This window comes from Phyllobates terribilis, unplaced genomic scaffold, assembly GCF_046119375.1.
Source record: "Phyllobates terribilis strain yellow unplaced genomic scaffold, ASM4611937v1 Scaffold_1__5_contigs__length_1240528914, whole genome shotgun sequence".
NCBI lineage: Eukaryota > Metazoa > Chordata > Amphibia > Anura > Dendrobatidae > Phyllobates > Phyllobates terribilis.
The window spans coordinates 277335778-277357157 of NW_027362761.1; the positions used below are offsets into that span (position 1 = coordinate 277335778).

Genomic DNA, 21380 nt, shown 5'->3' on the forward strand with positions numbered 1-21380 from the left:
GTAGTAGTAGTGGCGGCCCGGTCCCGCGGCTCAGGGTGGTCAGGCCAATGGTAGTCTGCTACGTGCTTCAGATAATGTCTGACTACGCCACCCGTGGATTGCGGTTATTAGAAACCGCCGCTGCAAGGCAGTCCGCTGGGGCCGATGATGAATGCAGCTGGGATGGTGTGACTCCCCACGGGAAGAGTGCGGCCCCAGGGCAATGTAGTGGATGGTGGGAGTGATGGTGGTGAAGGTCCCAGTACCGGTAGTGCCGGAGGAGCGAAGGAGCACACGGACAACAAGTTACAGTCCAGGGTCTTTACTCACAGTTCGTTTGTCCCGGGTCACTTCCGTCGGCAGTGACCGCCCAAGCCGTGCTGCGTCCACCAGGTGTGGGGCTCGGTCAACTCCCAAGCAGTCAAGAGCATGGCACAGGACCCCCTTTAATCCTTTCTCTGGCCTGCCTCACCAGTGACCCACTTTTGTCCGGCTGCCGCAGACTTGTGCGGTTAAACGTGGGCCCCGTCCTCCACTGTCCTATATGGTGCCTTCCTAGCAGATTTGATGAGGTGTCGCACCAATAGATGATCACGACGACCGGTCTTTGGCTGAGGGTTGTTTCTCCTCCACCAACTTGGGATCCGGTACCCTTAATCTGCCTGACCCTGCACCCTGGATTCTCGTGGGTTCTTAGGGTCCCTTCCACCTTCTTGTTCCTGAGCCCTTCTGTTTCTCTGTCTCTCCTTCTCTTTCTCTGTTCATTTCTGTTCCGTTCTCTTGGAGCTGAGATGAGCCAAAATCCCAGCTCCCCTTCACCTCCTCCTCGGCCTCTCACTAGGCCCTCCTGGAGTAGAGCTCCTACAGAGCCTCTACTCCCTGTCTTCTCCTCTGGCTGAACTGACCCAGAACTAAGATGGTGCCCACCTTTTTATACCTTCCTCTAGCCATGAGCCCAGGTGACCAGCAACCAATGAGCTCCTACCTATGCTCAGGAACCAACCCCTATCTGCCCCTACAGCACTGGGTGTTACACTCCCCTCCCCACTCCAGACAGGGACATAGTCGGTCGTGCCTGCACTTCTGTCTAGTGGGAGCACCGTTGAGCTGTCCCTCGGAAATGGGGTGTGTGTGCTGTATGCAGCTAACTGAGCCCTGGTCCATACTCCATCCTTACCTGGGAGTGGAATATCACACCTCTGGACTGAGGTGCAATACCCCTGTAGCGGCCGAACCCTCGGGGCGCTACATTCCCCCCTGGTAAAGCACAGCACGTCCTCGGGCTGGAAAAGAGCAAAAACAGTTAATTACAGGACATGCAAAACTTTTTAAAACTTTTCACATCAGAAAACAGGCAACATGGTTCAATTCTCTTTATGGGAAACACTTTTCTTTTCTTGTCACTATTATAAAACACTTTGCTAATGCCTCTGGAACTCTTTTGTCATATAAAACATCTTGTAAAACATTTGCATTATTACCTAGCAGCATACAAAACTTTCCCATGTAAAACATTTTTAAGTAAAGCACATTCTTGGATTCTTGGATCTCGACCAGGTAAAGGTGCAACAGTCCAGTAAATCTTGAGGTAGACGTTGCAGTTTTTGTATAAAACCAGTAGGGGGCGCTTTAGGAAGCGCAACTATATACAAGGGATTTGACTGCTCTCAGTCCTCGGACAGTTTTGGGAAGGGAATGGCTGCTCACAGTCCTCAGCCTGGTAGGGGATGAGGGGCACACAGGTAACAGTTCAATATTTGTCCCAACGGGGACCACACTTTCAAGATGGGAACAGTCCCAAAAACAGTTCTGATACCCTGACGGGTAACTATGTACACAGGTACTTTGCTACTTACTAGTAGCGGTGTCCTCCATATGCTCCTTCTTCCTCCTCATATGGCTCTTCAGACCCATCCGGGTCCTCTTGGCTCTCCTCATAGCCGCGGTATTGTAGCTCCTCCTCGGTGAGCCAATGGACATGTAGGGCGTATGGTCCTTTTGCGCCTACGTGGCGGGTAAAGGCGACCACATCGCCAGGGTACAAGTCACGGCCACGGTGTCCCTCAGGTAGATGACTCTCCACGTCCCTGCGGGTCACAAAGACGTCGCCTGCGGTTTCTGGGCCCCTGATGAAGCCCCAGCCGTTCTCCATGTGGAATTTGACTATGGTCCCGGTGATTCGGGGACCACGGGCTGCTTGGGGGTCTTGGCGGGCCTTGCGCTTTTGTTCAGGACTCTGGGCTTGGAGCCGTTCCTCTCTGACGCGCCTCTCTCGTTGCTCCCGCTCAAAGGTCGCCAGTTGCTGATGACAGGCCTCCAGACGACGGACCGCGTCTGCCCAGGTCTCTTGAGAGAACCCCATCAAGTTCTCGCTGGTGGGGTCCCACGCAAATTGGACGTCCTCCAGTGGGGGTAGGGTGACCTCGACGGGTTCAGGAGCCGGTATCAGAGGCTCGCGCGGGGGCTGGGCCTTCCATGGTTGATTGCTGGTCACTTCAGCCGGCCACTCCAGCGGCAGTCCATCCGGACCGGTGTGATGTGCCAATAGGTCCACGCCCAGCGATGGTATAGTGGGGGGACCTAATCTTGGAGCAGCGCCCGGGGGCACTCGGCCTTGCAACCAGGCCGGGGGTCTTGTGGCTGCGCTAGGTGGCAGTCCCATCCGGGACAGGGGCGCAGGCTTAGCGATGGCGCCCGGGTCATCCAGGCCTTGCGACCGGGCCGATGATGCTTCCTGCTTTACGGCGCCCGGGGTCAAGGGGCTTGGCGCTGGGCGGGGCGTGGCCGCGGCGCTCGCCGCTTGAGGCCTAGCTGGGAGCAGTGGCGGCGCGGCAACAGGTGCGGTGAGTGGGGCTTCTGGTGCTGCGACGGGAGGCTGGGGCAGGCTTGCGGGTGCTGGGCTTGGGGTGGTGACGTCCCCTTCACTTGCCTCAGTCCTCGTGGCTCCCTCCGTGGCGTCGCCTCCGGTCCTCTCTCCTCCTGCGCCGTCCTTAGAGGCAGGCAAACCCCGGGGTGCGGCTGAGGCCTGTCACTGGTGGGTCTCTGCCTGCCGGGCCAGTTCCTCTCTCCACTCGGTGAGTGCACTCAGCTGCGCCCGGACCATCCTCCGCTCCAGGTCCTCCAGTGCAGCTTGCGCACACTCCGGGTCTCTGGGGAGATGCGCTAGGACTTCTGCTAGGCTGCAGAGTGGTTCGGCCTGCAGCAGGCTTCGGGCCAGGAGGCTGGTGCTGCTGAGGGCGTCCATTCCCGGGTGCGGTCTGTCTGGACTGATCCAGACCACCCCCTGCCCCGCAGTTTTCTTCTCTTTCCGCCCCCATGGGGGGTGGTCCTGGGGCATCCTGCTGACAATCACTCTCAGGGGCAGCCCCCCCACGTTGACGGACATTTCCACAGCGGTGCTCATGGTTGTCGGGGGCGGGCTTCCTCTTTGGCGCCATTCTGGGACCTGGCCCACAATGGGAGGCGGCCTCCTGTGGTCTTTTGGCGCGCACATTATGGCGCTCGTTCTTCTGGGGCGGGCGCCATCTTTAGTACCGTGAAACAGTCTCTTTTCCGGCGCGCAGTACCCGTGGTTAGCGGGCACGAAATCCTGCCGACTACGCCAAAGCTAACTCGCCCCCTGGGCCGTGGGGCACGCGGATCCGGGCGATAGGGGAACGTTGGGGGTAGTAGTAGTGGCGGCCCGGTCCCGCGGCTCAGGGTGGTCAGGCCAATGGTAGTTTGCTACGTGCTTCAGATAATGTCCGACTACGCCACCCGTGGATTGCGGTTATTAGGAACCGCCGCTGCAAGGCAGTCCGCTGGGGCCGATGATGAATGCAGCTGGGATGGTGTGACTCCCCACGGGAAGAGTGCGGCCCCAGGGCAGTGTAGTGGATGGTGGGAGTGATGGTGGTGAAGGTCCCAGTACCGGTAGTGCCGGAGGAGCGAAGGAGCACACGGACAACAAGTTACAGTCCAGGGTCTTTACTCACAGTTCGTTTGTGCCGGGTCACTTCCGTCGGCAGTGACCGCCCAAGCCGTGCTGCGTCCACCAGGTGTGGGGCTCGGTCAACTCCCAAGCAGTCAAGAGCATAGCACAGGACCCCCTTTAATCCTTTCTCTGGCTGCCTCACCAGTGACCCACTTTTGTCCGGCTGATGAGGTGTCGCACCAATAGATGATCACGACGACCGGTCTTTGGCTGAGGGTTGTTTCTCCTCCACCAACTTGGGATCCGGTACCCTTAATCTGCCTGACCCTGCACCCTGGATTCTCGTGGGTTCTTAGGGTCCCTTCCACCTTCTTGTTCCTGAGCCCTTCTGTTTCTCTGTCTCTCCTTCTCTTTCTCTGTTCCTTTCTGTTCCTTTCCGTTCCGTTCTCTTGGAGCTGAGATGAGCCAAAATCCCAGCTCCCCTTCACCTCCTCCTCGGCCTCTCACTAGGCCCTCCTGGAGTAGAGCTCCTACAGAGCCTCTACTCCCTGTCTTCTCCTCTGGCTGAACTGACCCAGAACTAAGATGGTGCCCACCTTTTTTACCTCCCTCTAGCCATGAGCCCAGGTGACCAGCAACCAATGAGCTCCTACCTATGCTCAGGAACCAACCCCTATCTGCCCCTACAGCACTGGGTGTTACACCCCCCTCCCCACTCCAGACAGGGACATAGTCGATCGTGCCTGCACTTCTGTCTAGTGGGAGCACCGTTGAGCTGTCCCTCGGAAATGGCGTGTGTGTGCTGTATGCAGCTAACTGAACCCTGGTCCATACTCCATCCTTACCTGGGAGTGGAATATCACACCTCTGGACTGAGGTGCAATACCCCTGTTGCGGCCAAACCCTCGGGGCGCTACACTTGTATAAAAGAAGAAGCAGAAATTGCAGCAGGCATTTTGTGGTGAATCTGGATAGGGAAAAGACGTCACAGGTCACAGCTTAGCCAGAGAGTTAGGGAGAGTGAACCATAAAATCCTGAAGAAACTGTACAAATAGAGTGTGTGACAGCACAGCGGTGAAGAGGATTTGTGGGTTAGGAAAAGAGAATAATACAAATTTAATTGATAGGGAGAGTGAAAGATAGGAGAGTCACTGTATCATACATGTCTTTTCAGGGCTACTGAAGACTTTGTAGTGCTTTTGATTAGCGGCAAACAAATTCACCGATAATAAAGAAACAAAATAGCCAATTCTAAATAATTATATGCCAAATATATCTCCACAATACTAAAATACTTAATCATACCATCATAGAATGTTAGAGTTGGAAGGGACCTCCAGAGTCATCTGGTCCAAACTCCTCCTCCATGCAGGAGTCACTAAACCATCTCAGACAGAGGTCTGTCCAGGTTCTGATGTTTTCTTTCACTAGAAAACAGCAGATTAATTTAGGTCATTTTGATGTTTAACCTTACCCCATAATTGTTGTACTGACGAGCAGTAAAAGGCCAGTAAAAAGTAAATGGTTTTCCCTTAGCCAAGCTCAGGTAATGTTGTATTGAGTGGAAGCAGCTCATGCATGCATTATTTACTTTGTAATTTGTCGTACACAGAAATGTTATACAGAACAAAATTTGTCAGTGCCATAAACACAGTCTTCTGGTTTACAATGCTCCATGCTACAGAGGGAGAGAGATGGAGTATATGGACCGGAATAGCGAATACACTATATTTTATGGAATCCCTTAAACATGGAATAAAGTGACCCTCTGGGCTACTTAACAACGTTCACAACAGAGCAAAATAATAAGGTTTATGTTTTCTATATTCATTATGTAGCGGATAAGTGTATGTTTAATGATCCTGATTTAATCTTAGAATTGTACAATTTTTTCTCATCAGTTTTTTATGGTATTTGGTAAATCCACATAGAACAGGCAGGAGAGATTGCAGCCTTTTTTCTACCTGAAGCAAAAAATTAATAGACTCCTCCATTTCTAAATTGAATACGGCTAAAATAATCTGACAAGATGCTCCCCTCAGAGTATATTCTATCATATTACATGGTGTTTTGTCACTTGAAATGTTGAAGCTATTGGTATATCTATGAACCTAAGTAACAGCTTTGTTCCACTGCAAACTAGCTGCATAATTGCTTGTCTAGCGCTTAATTATATACATTAACGGGCAAAAGTTTGGACACACCTATACATGTAATAATTTTCCTTGTTCTTATTGGAAATGTGCACATTGTAGATTCAGATGACTAAATCAGCAAAACCACTAAGGAACGCATGAAAAGAAAGTAGTAAAGAAATGCATGTGAAACAAATTATAATATGTGGTAAAACTTAGATCTCTCAAGTGTCCCCCCTTTTTACTTTAATTGCAAATTTTACACACCGTTTATCAAGAATTTGATGAGAGGTGGTCACAACGCCCCCTGTCCCACCCGTGCTCCACCCACTTAGTTGGCGCTAGGTGAAAATGGCATGAGAACGGCAAAAGTTGCAAAATTTTAGCTCAGCCTCGAGTTGCGCCAAAATTTTGCAAATTTTCAAAACTTTATGTGCCAGAATTCTGGCTTAAAAGCTTTGATGAATTGGGCCTAAAGTGTCAATCCAATAATATGTGCACCACAGCAGTACACATTGCATTAAATGGCAAAGGACGGGTGTCACATAGGGATTTGAATCACATTCCCGCTTTATTGGTATTGTCTACAAATTAGGTACCTTACAGTTTATGCAGCCAACTGAAGGGCAATGATCCAGATCAGTGTAGAGAATCCAAATGCACATAAGCTGATAAATAACCAACACAGGAGAACGTGCAGTATTAAATTACTCACAAATGAAGTCAAAAATATATTGAATGTATGTTATCAAGATATATAAAACTTGGAAACACACATACACAAAATCGGGTTGGTATGTGAGCCAACAAAGTACACCATACAATATAGATCCAAAAATAAAGGATCTCCCCCAATAGAAAAGTAAATAATAGGATACAAGAGATACAGTGAAAAAGTCACAAATGTAAACTCCAAGGTAAATGTCAGTAAATGAAGAGAGAGAGAGTGCTTTTATTTTCAATGGTGAACTTCCAGCGCTCCACCCCTCCCCAATCTTCTCCACTGTGTCTGTCAGCGGAAATCAGACTGCACTCAGATGTCACCCAGGTGCAGTCCGATGGTTTCCATGCACTCATTGACTTGCATGGCTGAGTGTGATCCTAATATTGGATCAAACTTGGACTTGCTGTGATTTTTTCATCTGACCGACTTAGTCCATGGAAAAAAATCTGACATGTGCATGGCCCCATAGAATGACTTTGGTCTGAGTGGAGTGCAATCCGATTTTTGGGTTGATCACACTCGGACTGAAAATACAGCCATGTGCGCGAGCCCAATACCATGATAATAGAGTGGGTTTTCTTGAAGTCTTATGCAAATTTATTGATAGGCTTGCTTGATGAAAGAGTGATAGATTTGGTGTATGACAATGGAATCTGTCAGCATTACTTGAAATGCAACTGAAAATGGATATGCCATATATTTTCATTGGCTCAGCAATAAGTGGAAGTCTTAATTCTAGTGTGAACACTGCATTGCATTTATGTGTTTACTTTTACATTGAGTTTGCTTTGTAATTTGAATTAATGCCCCATTGCTATCTATTATAGACAGAGGAGAAGCAGAAGGCATCTGCAGGATTTGAACAGCTCCAATCTGCTATGGAGGTTTTGGGATTCACGGTCCGTGAACAGAAAGCCATTTGGCATGTTCTAGCTGGTATCTATCACCTTGGAGCAGCAGGTGCATGTAAAGGTAAGACAGAAACAATAGCCTTGGAAGTCTTTTTTTAGTTAAACCTTTATCCTACCAGATGATATTGTTCTACTTTCGCCATCACCGCCATCATTTGCTATTGTAATTAAATTGTGTGTTAGTGACTTATTGTATTACTATGATTTTGTGTTAGATTTCTACACTACATTCCATCTTGCACTGGATTATTACAAGCCCAAAGGACCTCATGTATCAAAACTGTCTCAGAGGAACATGGGTCTTGTTACCAAAGAAACCAATCCAGCTGCTTCAGCATTTCATTTCGTATTTCATTTCATTGACTGCAACAGGAAAAAAAGGAAACATAGACTGCAGCAAGGCCACATTTCTCAAAGAGTTTTGATACATGAGGTACAGAATGCCGCCATTGTATCATGTTAAGCAGGAGAAACACTTGAACTGTTAATCTGATTTTCTTTACATGCCCTCTGTAACATTTTTTACAGAAATACGTTTTGTATTTTATGTCATTGACACAACCCATTCAACAAATGTTTGACTTAATGGATGGTTAAGACGGAGCGTTACTTATATTGTTAAGATGTTTGCTTAAGCTGAATGTGCTTGGAACTGTATCATTGAATTTAACAGTCCAGGTATACAAATAGTTCTTTATAATTGACAAGCAATGAAAGGGATCAAATGTAATGTTTGTAGCAGTAAAAATATTTCAGATTTATTTTAAAACTAATACTGATTCCATTTTATTATTTTACGTCAAAATCTTTGTCCATACTGGTAAATCCCTAAAATAGTTGGGATTTTGAGACTGATACAAATTTTAGTTCTTCATGAAGCTTCCTGCTTCAGTTTTTATGGTGGCGGTTTGTACTAACCCCTTCGAAACATTTGACATACAGTATAGACCAAAAGTTTGGACACACCTTCTCATTTAAAGATTTTTCTGTATTTTCATGACTATGAAAATTGTACATTCACACTGAAGGCATCAAAACTATGAATTAACACATGTGGAATTATATACTTAACAAAAAAAAGTGTGAAACAACTGAAAATATGTCTTATATTCTAGGTTCTTCAAAGTAGCCACCTTTTGCTTTGATGACTGCTTTGCACACTCTTGGCATTCTCTTGATGAGCTTCAAGAGGTAGTCATCGGAAATGGTTTTCACTTCACAGGTGTGCCCTGTCAGGTTTAATACGTGGGATTTCTTGCCTTATAAATGGGGTTGGGACCGTCAGTTGTGTTGTGCAGAAGTCTGGTGGATACACAGCTGATAGCCCTACTGAATAGACTGTTAGAATTTGTATTATGGCAAGAAAAAAGCAGCTAAGTAAAGAAAAACGAGTGGTCATCATTACTTTGAGAAATGAAGGTCAGTCAGTGCGAAAAATTGGGAAAACTTTGAAAGTGTCCCCAAGTGCAGTTGCAAAAACCATCAAGCCCTACAAAGAAACTGGCTCACATGAGGACCGCCCCAGGAAAGGAAGACCAAGAGTCACCTCTGCTTCTGAGGATAAGTTTATCTGAGTCACCAGCCTGAGAAAATGAAGGTTAACAGCAGCTCAGATTAGAGACCAGGTCAATGCCGCACAGAGGTCTAGCAGCAGACACATCTCTTCAACAACTGTTAAGAGGAGACTTTGTGCAGTTGGCCTTCATGGTAAAATAGCTGCTAGGAAACCACTGCTAAGGACAGGCAACAAGCAGAAGAGACTTGTTTTGGCTAAAGAACACAAGGAATGAACATTAGACCTGTGGAAATCTATGCTTTGGTCTGATGAGTCCAAATTTGAGATCTTTGGTTCCAACCACCGGGTCTTTGTGCGATGCAGAAAAGGTGAACGGATGGAGTCTACATGCCTGGTTCCCACCGTGAAGCATGGAGGAGGAGGTGTGATGGTGTTGGGGTGCTTTTCTGGTGACACTGTTGGGGATTTATTCAAAATTGAAGGCATACTGAACCAGCATGGCTACCACAGTATCTTTCAGCGGCATGATATTCCATCCGGTTTGCGTTTAGTTGGACCATCATTTATTTTTCAGCAGGACAATGACCCCAAACACACCTCCAGGCTGTGTAAGAGCTATTTAACCAAGAAGGAGAGTGATGGGATGCTACGCCAGATGACCTGGCCTCCACAGTCACCAGACCTGAACCCAATCAAGATGGTTTGGGGTGAGCTGGACCGCAGAGTGAAGGCAAAAGGGCCAACAAGTGCTAAGCATCTCTGGGAACTCCTTCAAGATTGTTGGAAAACCATTTCCGGTGACTACCTCTTGAAGCTCTTCAAGAGAATGCCAAGAGTGTGCAAAGCAGTCATCAAAGCAAAAGGTGGCTACTTTGAAAAACCTAGAATATAAGACATATTTTCAGTTGTTTCACACTTTTTTGTTAAGTATATAATTCCACATGTGTTAATTCATAGTTTTGATGCCTTCAGTGTGAATGTACAATTTTCATAGTCATGAAAATACAGAAAAATCTTTAAATGAGAAGGTGTGTCCAAACTTTTGGTCTGTACTGTACATGTACGTCAAGATCGGAAAGGAGTCCCTACATCATGACATACAGGTACATCATGGTGATTATGCGGGCACATTCTGGCTCCTATAAATTTACATTTAGTTGTGACTTCCAGATTACTCCAGCAAACACTGGAGCGACCCTGCAGGTTGCAAAGTGTGGGAGACCATCAGGAACGGTGCCAGGAGCACACGATTGTACAATGTATTCTCTCTGCAAGAGAATTGAACTAATTATGTTAATAACACTCTGCTCAAACTCTGCTCCAAATTTGATCAGAATGTCAGCTTTTTGTGATCCGTTTGCACCTTGTGGAGAAGATGGTGTGAAGACATGGGGGTCTCCCGTGGGCATAATACTTCTCAGACAACACCGTGTGAGGGTAAAGCGGTGTGGCAATACTTTAGTGAACCACCAAACAGAAAATAACACATAGAACTGTTCCAGCAAATACACAAGATAGTGCAAATTACAGAGTCCCACCCTTCCGCTGACTCGCCAGGATTAGAGCCGCTGTGACTTTGGGGCTTCCATGGTTGACTACTCCCACCAGGGGCACCCGGCTTTTGGCGGGCACCCACAGAAATGAGGTAACGACAAGCTTAGGAAGCTGACAGTGCATTGAGGCACATGGCCAGACGACCGGATGGACCCAACCTGGCTTCTCCAAACATCTCCATGGGACTAGTTGATCGGATGGTCCTAACATTGCTTCTCCGAACGTATCCATGGGGTCAGGTGACCAGAGGGTCACAATCCTGGCTTCTACAAATGTCTTCATGGGGCCAGGTGACCATACGGTCCCAACCTGGTTTCTCCAAACGTATCCATGGTTCTGTGATAGCCAATGTAGCAGATCTGTATTCTTCTAGCCAGGGACATGGTCCCTTAAGCTGGCATCCTGAAGAATCCAAATCTGTGTCCCTCTTGATAGAGCCATGGTTTCCTGGCTGTAGTTTTGTCAAGTCTCTCCTGATACAGAGGCATATCTCCCTTATATAGTTCACAACTGTCCTTCAAGCCATCATCCACAGGTCAAGTGGAAGGTGTGATGAGATTTATTTGCATTGTTTGAGTATTTAATCAATCTGCCTGGTACAATGTGTAATCAACACGTTAACAAACATCTATTGTTCAATTACCCTAAATCCCTGTCCCCCAAAGATAGCAGACAATAATTGCAGCAAACAACTCAAAGAGTCCACATTCAAACTCATGAATAATAGTTTATGTCTCTTGGCCTACTGAAAGTAGATGTCTGGATAATTAAAATTAAAAGCTGTGTTGTCACAGATGGAGAACTTAACTTCTCCATCTTCTCCATTGTCCGCGGATGTGGGACTGCACTCATATGACATCTGAATGAAGTCCGATGTTTCACATGCACTCATAGACTCTTATGGGTGCATGTCATCCGATTCGCGGATCCACTTGCAGCATGCTGTGATTATTTTCTCTTGCCGAATAGGCATGAGAAAAAACCCGAAGATCTGCAGTATCCCATAAAATAATAGTGGGCTGAGTGTATCTGATAAAACATGGGATAGCAGTCGTCTGAGTTATACGCTCATGTGAGCAAGCCCTAAGAGAAATAATCTGCAGCCTGAATGTAGCACTGAAGCTTATGAGAACATTTACTCTATATTTAATAGAAATGTAAAATGTAATAAAAATTTGGATTGAACATAAAAAATCTCTAAATGTTCTCAACACCCCTCCCTCCAAGAGCACTCCACAGACTGAGAAAATAGCATGTCTGCATCTGAATGGGACTGGAGAAACTGCAATTTATGACTTGCAATAAAATGAAATTAATCAAATTATAATTGTATATGACAAATCCACTATCCCTCTATTGTTGGAAATTGTTATCTGCAGCAGTAATCCAGCACTTACCATACACTGTAGTTATAATTTCCTATTCATTATAGAATATGACTATGTATACATGACTACAGAATCATTATCATGTTCTGATTAAAATAACAATAGTAACTTGCCACAGAGAGTTGCTTACCTCCTCTTTGTGAATGGGATGAACTGAATTAATTAATTTCTACTCTATGGGGTTGTGAGTTCTTTTTCTAATTGTAGATTAAATATACGCAGTAGGAAACAGATCTGTGCTTTAGTGAGTCATTTCTGGAATGGTATTAAATATGGAATATATACAGTATATATATAATAATATTTTTCACAATCATTGGCCAATTCTTGGTTAAAATAACATAAAAAAAAAAGGTGTTGGTACCCGCTCAAGGTTCAGAGTTGCCTATCTACCTCTACTTTTGCTCTGGGCCTTGTTCCTAGGCTGCAGCAGTGATATCACGACTACAGCACACATTACTGCTGCCCATCACTAAGCTTAGTGGTTTCTGCTTTCTACATTGGCAGTGCTGAATCTGGGGTGGGTGAGTAACAGTTCTTTTAATTATTTAAATCAAGCACTGGCCGAAAAATGCTATTCCCGTAAAAACCACTAATTTAACACATTTAAACTAATTAACACCCCAACACAGACCGAGTACTACCCAGTACCTCAAAATACAGCATACCAAATACCATTTCTCTTAATGGTGACTCCAATGGGCCTTGGCATAGCTGGTGTTAGCAAAGATTGAGATCAGTGTGTCACTTATTTACACCCTTTTAAGGGTGCCAATTAGCCTAAGTGCCTGAGGCTTAATGATCTGTTTGAAGAGTAAAGCCTAGCACATGTGGTCTTATTTTATAGAAGAGTTAGTATTGTACAAATGACCCACGTTATAACTTAAAGGTCTTAAAGAATCTGTTGCAAGCGTCTTGGTTACAGATATCATAGGACACTTTAAGAGCTTTTATAGAGTCCATGCACTGATGAGTTACAGCTGTGTTAGTAGCACTAGAGAGACCTACACAGTATAAAGCATGTGAATTGAATGTTATGGGTGAATGGTAAAAAATTGTCTATCTATCTATCTAGAAATGTATCTGAGGTGGCAGGTAATGCATTTGCCCTTGGTGTGGCCAGCAGTGGGGCGGAGTTGGGCCGCCTGATGTGGTGGAGTCTCCCAGGCAGAATTTTGCCACCCCCTGGAGTTGTATTCGACCATTCTCTGAGCCAGTTGTCAAACTGACAGCTGACTCAGAGGAGTATAACATAGTGGTAAAGCCATAAATGACCTAATTTTGGAAACTAAAGCCAACAATGATTTCATAAACGGGTGCGGTGAGCATTTTTAACCACAAACCACATTACAGGGTTTTAAAAAATTGGGCATTGAAATGAAAAGTTTTCTGCTAAAATGTTACTTTAGCCTCAAAATTTTCATTCACTTAAGGGGTAATAAGAAAAAACGAAGACCACAATTTACTGTGCAATTTTTACGGTTGTAGGGGCACTATTTGGCTTTTGTAATGCAGATTTTGGTTGAATAGATTGTGGGTGCCATTAGCAGAGCTCCAAAAGTGCCAGAACAGCAAAAAAAAACTTCACAAGTAGCACCATTTTGGTAAATTTACTGCTCAAGAAATTCAGAATTCATCTAGGGGTGTAGTGTGTATTTTAAAACCACAGGTGCCTCACAGAATTTTATAAGATTGGGACGTGGAAATACTTTATAATATTTTAGTGAAAAAAAATGTACGTTTTTATTAGCTGCATATTTTTCATTTGCACAAAGGTAATAGGTGAAAATGGATCCCACAATTTATTGCAACAGGGTGATGCCACATATGCTGCCAGAGACTACTGCTTGGCCACATGTAGATAGTAGCGCAATTTAGTTTTTGGAGATCAAGTTTTCCTAGAGTAATTTGCGGGTGCTATTTGCAGAGCCCCTAAGGTGTAGGAACTGCAGAACCCTTCAGCAAAGTGACCCCATTTTAGAAATTCCATCTCTCAATGAATTCATCTATTGCTGCAGTGACTATTTTGACCCCATAGGTGTTTTCACTCTTCAACATGCTTTTTTTCTAGAGAATTGCCATTATGCCAGTTTAGTGGCCATAAATTGTGCCCATCTTGTGCTTCTATAGACACGGACCTCATAAATTGTTAAGTAGCAATGCCACACATAGTCACTAACTTCAGATTAGGCACACTGGCTGAGAAGGAGGGGGCTTGCACTGGATTTTATTTGGCGCTATGGGAAACATGTCGATGTTTTAGAGCATTTGTCCCATCAGTAATGTAGAAAAACTCTATCTGTCTGTCTGTCTGTCTGTTGTACCATTTTAATTTTCATCCTCATTTTCAGCCAAACTCGCACTGCAGTTTTTGATGCTTTGATTTTTTTTTCATAAAAAATTAGAGCAGTGTATCTATATCTTTTATATACAGTATGTTCTTCCTTCAGAATGCACTCCTGAATTTTGACATGAAAAGCGACCTAAAAAACTACATTAAAGCTGCACCATGTGAATCTGACCTTACAGTCTATAGGTTGTATGAGTCAAAGAGAGACCATAGTGAATGAATAAACTTAAAAGGCGAGGAGTATGCTGTGTGATATTTTTATCTGCCCAAAGTGGTATGGGAAGTTAATGTTATAGTGTACAACATGATAAAATAATTCTTACATGTTATAAAGTAGAGATGTTTCTTGCTCGGACCGCAGCTTCCGAGGCCTGACCGACACTACTTCGTCCCCTATTGTTCCTTAGGGACCCTTGTAAAGTTCCTGCCTGTAGGTTTTCCCCCGACTCACCTGCTTACAGTTTACTACTGCCACTGATGGGATGCATTAAAATAACCAGAGTTTTCATCGAGGTGAAACTTCATCCTCTTCACCCTCATACCACAAACAAAGTACATTTTAATCAAAAGATCATGAAATAATAACTTCCACAATCGGATGTGTTAAAAAAATGTCCCTGTTCTGAGATAATCTTATAAATGTCCCCTGCTGTGTACTGTGTAATGGCTGTGTCTGACCGTACAGGGACATGGTCTGATCTTACCACATCTCCTGGGCAGGGGAGGAAGCAAAAGAGTATACAGACATTACAACAGGGGATCACAAATGATTCTTTCTGAGGTAAAACAGGGCTCATACCCATATGTGAGGAAAAATTGGATTGCTATGCGATTTTTCACACCTAGCATCTGTATGACATCCGCGTGCAATGTGTTTTCTTTCTCCTCAACTATTATTCTGCAATCATTTACAGAGTTCTATTCTACAGAATGGTAATGTATCCGTAAAAATCGGTTGGCATACGGATATTTTTCTCGCACCCATTGACTTGCATTGGCGAGTCTCGTCCAAGATACGTGGCAATACGCAGAATGCTGCGATTTTTTTCTCAGTCCAATTTCAGCCCTAACAGAAAGAATCAGCTGTGAACCCATGCTGTCCTGTCTGTATCCTCTTTTGTGTCCTCCTTTGGTTAGGAGCTGTGCTATGATCAGACCATGTTCCTGCATCTCAGCACAAGAACATTTTTTTAACACATCCAATCTTATAATAAGGCAGAACTTATTTTTATTCCAAGATCTATTGATTAAAATGAACTTTGTCCACGAGAAAACGACTTTAAGCGGTGGGTGAATAATTCAGTCCCTTATTCACCTCAGAACATTCTTGCTTTATTGTTCATGTTCTCTGACTTCTCTTACTGGGTCTAGCTCCTAATTTTTTTCCTTCCCTGAGGAAATTTTTTTCTGGAAGAGTAACATGGAGGCTATTCTTGCTCAACTATGAGCTACTTCCTTCTCATACATGGTTCCAAAAATAAATGTTGTTTTAACTCCTTCCCAACATGGCGATTTTCCATTTTTGTTTCTATTTTTCCTCCCCTTTCTTTCAAGAGCCATAACCTTTTCAGCTTTTTGTTGATAGAGCCATATGATGACTTGTTTTTTTGCGTGACAAGTTGTACTTTTGAAAGATACCATTCATTTTATTATGTGATGCACTGGAAAGCAAGAACAAAATTCCAATTGCAGCAATATGTTCTTGTCTTTACAGCATTTATTAAACCTGCAATATGATTCTCCAGGTCAGCATGATTATGTTGATACCAAAGAATCAATTTTTTTTATTTAAGTGGTGAAAAAAATTCAGAAATTTGTAAAAAAGAAAAAAAAATTTGTTTGTGCCACCATTTTCCGAAACCTGTAACTTTTTACATTCTTCAGGAGATGGAGCAACCGATAAGGTTAATATTCTGATAGATTATACTTTTATGGACATGGAGATACCAGATGTTTATTTAAAAAATATATATTTTAATGGGGGAAAATGGGGGGTGATGATTCAAATTTTTTTTTTTTCATATTTTTAAAAACATTTATTTTTACTTTTCATTGTATTTTGTAGTCTGCTTAATGGACTTGATCCTGTGATCATCCAATTGCTTGTTGAATATACAGCAATACCACAGTATTACTGTATACAGGAAAAATTATGATACCCTATGTACACGACCCGGGAGCTGGAATTCACAGGAGTACCGTTGTGGTAGGAACAGGGTCTTTCAGTAGATCCCAGATTGTCATGGCAAACCATCGGCACCCCGTGATCACATCAAGGAGGCGCTGATAGGCGGTTAGAACAGCGCCCCATGGGCCGCACTGTTAATGGTGCTGGTAGAGATTGACAGTGCCATTTAACGTATTAACCGCTGTGTGCAGAGCTCCAATCTATGTGCAGATGTTAGAGGCAGATGATGGCTGAAGTCATCATCTGCCAGGAAAGATGTGGACTCAAAAACTGGGAGCCAACGTAAGTCCGATCCTATTTTTCTCCCTGGAGATGAGCTGCTGCCAGACCAGTCAGGAAAAGGTTATAAAGAAGAGAAGAGTGATCAGCTTAGCTAAGCATTCCTGTGTATGGAGCAATTGGTGGAGATAGCTGTTGGCTGAACATTCTTGTGTGGGGGGCCCCTAGTCCTGATGCTACCACCGAGAAAGATACAATCAAATGCCTTCTCCTCCTTCTTGGCTGTGTGATTCTATTGCCCTCCTGGCAATGCTCTGTTTGTTAAGCGGGTGGCCCAAAACACAAATTAATTTTCATCCTAAATGCCTATTTGATGTCATTATTTAATATTTTTTTCTAATACACTTAAATTAAAAATTCCCTATCCTTCCCTCACTACACTACACTGTGTGCAGCATTATTAGGCAAGTTGTATTTTATTATTGATCAGCAACTATGTTCTCAATCAACCCAAAAGACTCATAAATATCCAAGCTTAATATTTTTGGAAGTTGGAGTGTTTTTTTTTTTTAGATTTGGCTATCTTAGGAGGATATCTGTTTGTGCAGGTAACTATTACTGTGCAGAATTATTAGGCAACTTAATAAAAACCAAATATAATCCCATCTCACTAGTTTATTTTCTTTATTTTCACCAGGTAAACCAATATCAGTGCACAAAATTTAGAAATAAACATTTCTGACATGCAAAAACAAAAACCCCAAAAATTAGTGATCAATATAGCCACCTTTCTTTATGGTGACACTCAACAGCCTTCCACCCATAGATTCTGTCAGTTGCTTGATCTGTTTTCGATCAACATTGCATGCAGCAGCCACCACAGCCTCCCAGACACTGTTCCGAGGGGTGTACTGTTTTCCCTCCCTGTAGATCTCACATTTTATGATGGACCACAGGTTCTCTATGAGGTTCAGACCAGGTGAACAAGGGGCCCATGTCATTATTTTTTCTTCTTTTAGACCTTTACTGGCCAGCCACGCTGTAGAGTAGTTGGATGCATGTGATGGAGAATTGTCCTGCATGAAAATCATGTTTTTCTTGCACGATACCGACTTCTTCCTGTACCACTGCTTGAAGAAGTTGTCTTCCAGAAACTGGCAGTAGGTCTGGGAGTTGAACTTCACTCCATCCTCAACCCAAAAAGGTCCCACAAGTTCATCTTTGATGATACCAGCCCATAACAGTACCCCACCTCCACCTTGCTGGCATCTGAGTCGGAGTGGAGCTCTCTTCCCTTCACTGATCCAGCCTCTGGCCCATCCATCTGGCCCATCAAGAGTCACTCTCATTTCATCAGTCCATAAAACCTTTGAAAAATCAGTCTTAAGATATTTCTTGGCCTGTTCTTGACGTTTTATCTTATGTTTCTTGCTCAAAGGTGGTCATTTTTCAGCCTTCCTTACCTTGGCCATGTCCCTGAGTATCGCACACCTTGTGCTTTTTGATACTCCAGTAACGTTGCAGCTGTGAAATATGGCAAAACTGGTGGCGAATGGCATCTTGGCAGCTTCACGCTTGATTTTCCTCAATTCATGGGCAGTTATTTTGCGCTTTTTTTGGCCAACGCGCTTCTTGCGACCCTGTTGGCTATTTGCCATGAAACGCTTGATTTTTCAGTGATCACGCTTCAAAAGTTTGGAAATTTCAAGACTGCTGCAAGACTCTGCAAGACATCTCACAATTTTGGACTTTTCAGAGCCCGTCAAATCTCTCTTCTGACCCATTTTGCCAAAGGAAAGGAAGTTGCCTAATAATTAAGCACACCTTATATAGGGTGTTGATGTCGTTAGTCAACACCCCTCATCATTACAGAGATGCACATCACCAGATTTACTTAATTGGTAGTTTGCTCTCAAGCCTATGCAGCTTGGAGTAGGACAACATGTATAAAAAGTATCATGTGATCAAAATACTCATTTGCCTAATAATTCTGCACACGGTGTATATAAGTGCGTTAATTATTTTTTTCTACTTCTTGTTTGATGTCGCTTTGTTTGAGAATCTGAGTGCATATTTCGGACGACCCCTTTAAAAGGAATTAATGTGGTTGGGAGAGGTATCACTAAGTATAGTAAAGAGTGAATGAAAGATACAGTATCTGTATTTTCTATTACATTGTTTTGTGAATTAAAGTTCCTAGGAAATAAGAACCTTTTAAATGGCCTGCAAAGTTGTAATCAGAAGGAGCAGCTCAAGTGTGACACTGCAAAATCAATAAATCATAGAAAAAATGAAACAGAAAATGATATTGACGTTTTAACATATTAACATTTGCGCTTCATATAAGAAAGGTGACCCGAACATCAGCAATTATTGCAACACACTGAGATCTAGATATATTAGCTTTTTCATTGAAATAATGCCATGTAAAATTCCTTCATCTATGTAAACATTAGAAATTCTCTAATTGATAAAATCACAACTTTAAAACTATTAATTTGGAATTTATTTCTTAAATGGTGCTGATCATAACAAACTGACAGTATAAATTAAACATACAGCTTTGTAGGGCATATAGCCCCTATAACAATCACACTTCTAGTGTTCTAATCATTGCCTCTGTTCTGCAGAAAAAGAAGCATAATGAAAAATGCTATGCTTGGTGCACCCTTGGTGTGGCTAAAAGGCACTGATCCGCCCACTGATTTTTCCATACAGACTATGCTCACTCCAGTCGAGACATTGCTGTGAATCACCAATGTTGGAAGTGAAACCTGTTTGTGGAACGGTGCCCTGAGCCTCTTGGCCACACTAATGTTGCACTGAACATCATAATTAGCATGTTTGATTAAACTTCAGGTTTTGCAGTGTTATGGGTGGGGGTGGCAGCCATGGTCGAGGTGTGCATCATATGTGCCCTGTCACTCTATAGGAAATCCTGATTTGGTGTGTCTGTTGCTGTTATGTTGGTGATATGTCTCTGCAAACTAAAGCCCCCTTTACACTAAGCGAGATCGCTAGCGAGATCGCTGCTGAGTCACAAGTTTCGTGACGCAACAGCGACCTCAGCAGCGATCTCGCTACGTTTGACACGTAGCAGCGACCAGGCCTCTGCTGTGAGATCGCTGGTCGTGTCGAAATGGCCTGGACCATTTTTTGATCGTTGAGGTCCCGCTGAGTAGCATGCATCGGTGTGTTTGACACCTTACCAACGACCTCGTTGGCGACTCAGAACTGAGACACATAGGCGTGCATTTGCGTTGCATCGTTATACAGGTCACTACGGGTCGCCGTATCGTTGCTGCATCGTTGGGAAGACCTGACTGTTTGACATCTAACCAGCGACCACATAGCGACGCAGCAACGATCCCTGCCAGGTCGTATCGTTGTCGGGATCGCTGTAGCATTGCTAAGTGTGACGGTACCTTTTAGTCCTTGTTTTAGACCCCCTTGCCTGAGATAAGAAATACTACTTTCCTTCAGACCATGCTATTGCTTTCATGGTACATAAACACTCGTTTCAAAGCAGGTCCGCGTGTAAAAGGACCATAGGTCTTTTACTTTCAATACTCTTCTCTATCTGCCTAACAACAGGAAACTGCATACCCTCATGCCCACTTAACTTCTTCCATCCTGGTCTGCCCCCTTTATTTAACTATGCAGCTAACTCACTGTTGCAGATCACAAACCAGATAAAGCACCATTTAAAACATGGCAACGCATCACATAACCATACAATCATCAAGTGGGGTGTGGGCAGTTTCTCCACTACTTTACAGCAGAATAAAGGAAGCAATTAAAACACTAAATGTGTATTTTTTTATAGGGGCTATTTACTCCAAAACAACAAAAATACAGATAGACTGCAAATAGCTATAACTCACAAGGTTAAATATAAAATACAGCAATAAGTGAAAGGTAATAAAACGTAACCTTTAATAAGTACCATTAAAATATGGGCAATCATAGAACAATTAGTAAAATATAACACTAAACAAAGGTATCCACAATGTTGAACCAACTGTCTAGACACACGTCAATTAATGCTAATAAAATGCTAATCTAACACCAAGAACATATACAGATTTTAAATTCCTATAATAAGAACATGAATACAGGAATGAAATTAAGCAAAAATAAATCACACTCCATGTGTTCTCACAATTGCTGCATACAAGATGATGAAGATAAAGTGAATTCAACAACCAAGACAAGGTCAATGTATACTGTCAAATGTACAATTCAAAACCCTCATCATCTGAATCATATAAACAATTCAGAAATCATAGATAGAATATCCAACAGTATATACACTCCTTGAGAAAGCCACCTGGCGAAACGTACGCCGGAGTTCTGTAGTTTCTTTTCCTGTGTTATTTCCTGTAACATGGTATGTCTATCTTTACCTTTCATCATCTTGTATGCGGCAATTTTTTTATTTTCAATAAACTTTAAAAAGAATGAAAATATTGCACAGCAATGTCAAAACAGCTTGTGCATAC

The 21380-nt window shown here is 43.6% G+C and overlaps 1 protein-coding gene across 3 annotated transcripts in view; it reads left to right on the top strand.

Annotated features, from left to right (window-relative positions):
- Positions 1 to 21380, top strand: part of MYO18B (myosin XVIIIB) — a 1187635-nt gene that overhangs the window by 214346 nt on the left and 951909 nt on the right. For all 3 annotated transcript variants that reach the window (XM_073672938.1, XM_073672946.1, XM_073672953.1), the window contains one exon: positions 7580 to 7724. In XM_073672938.1, the coding sequence (XP_073529039.1) occupies positions 7580 to 7724 (145 nt within the window). The remainder of the gene's footprint in view (positions 1 to 7579; positions 7725 to 21380) is intronic.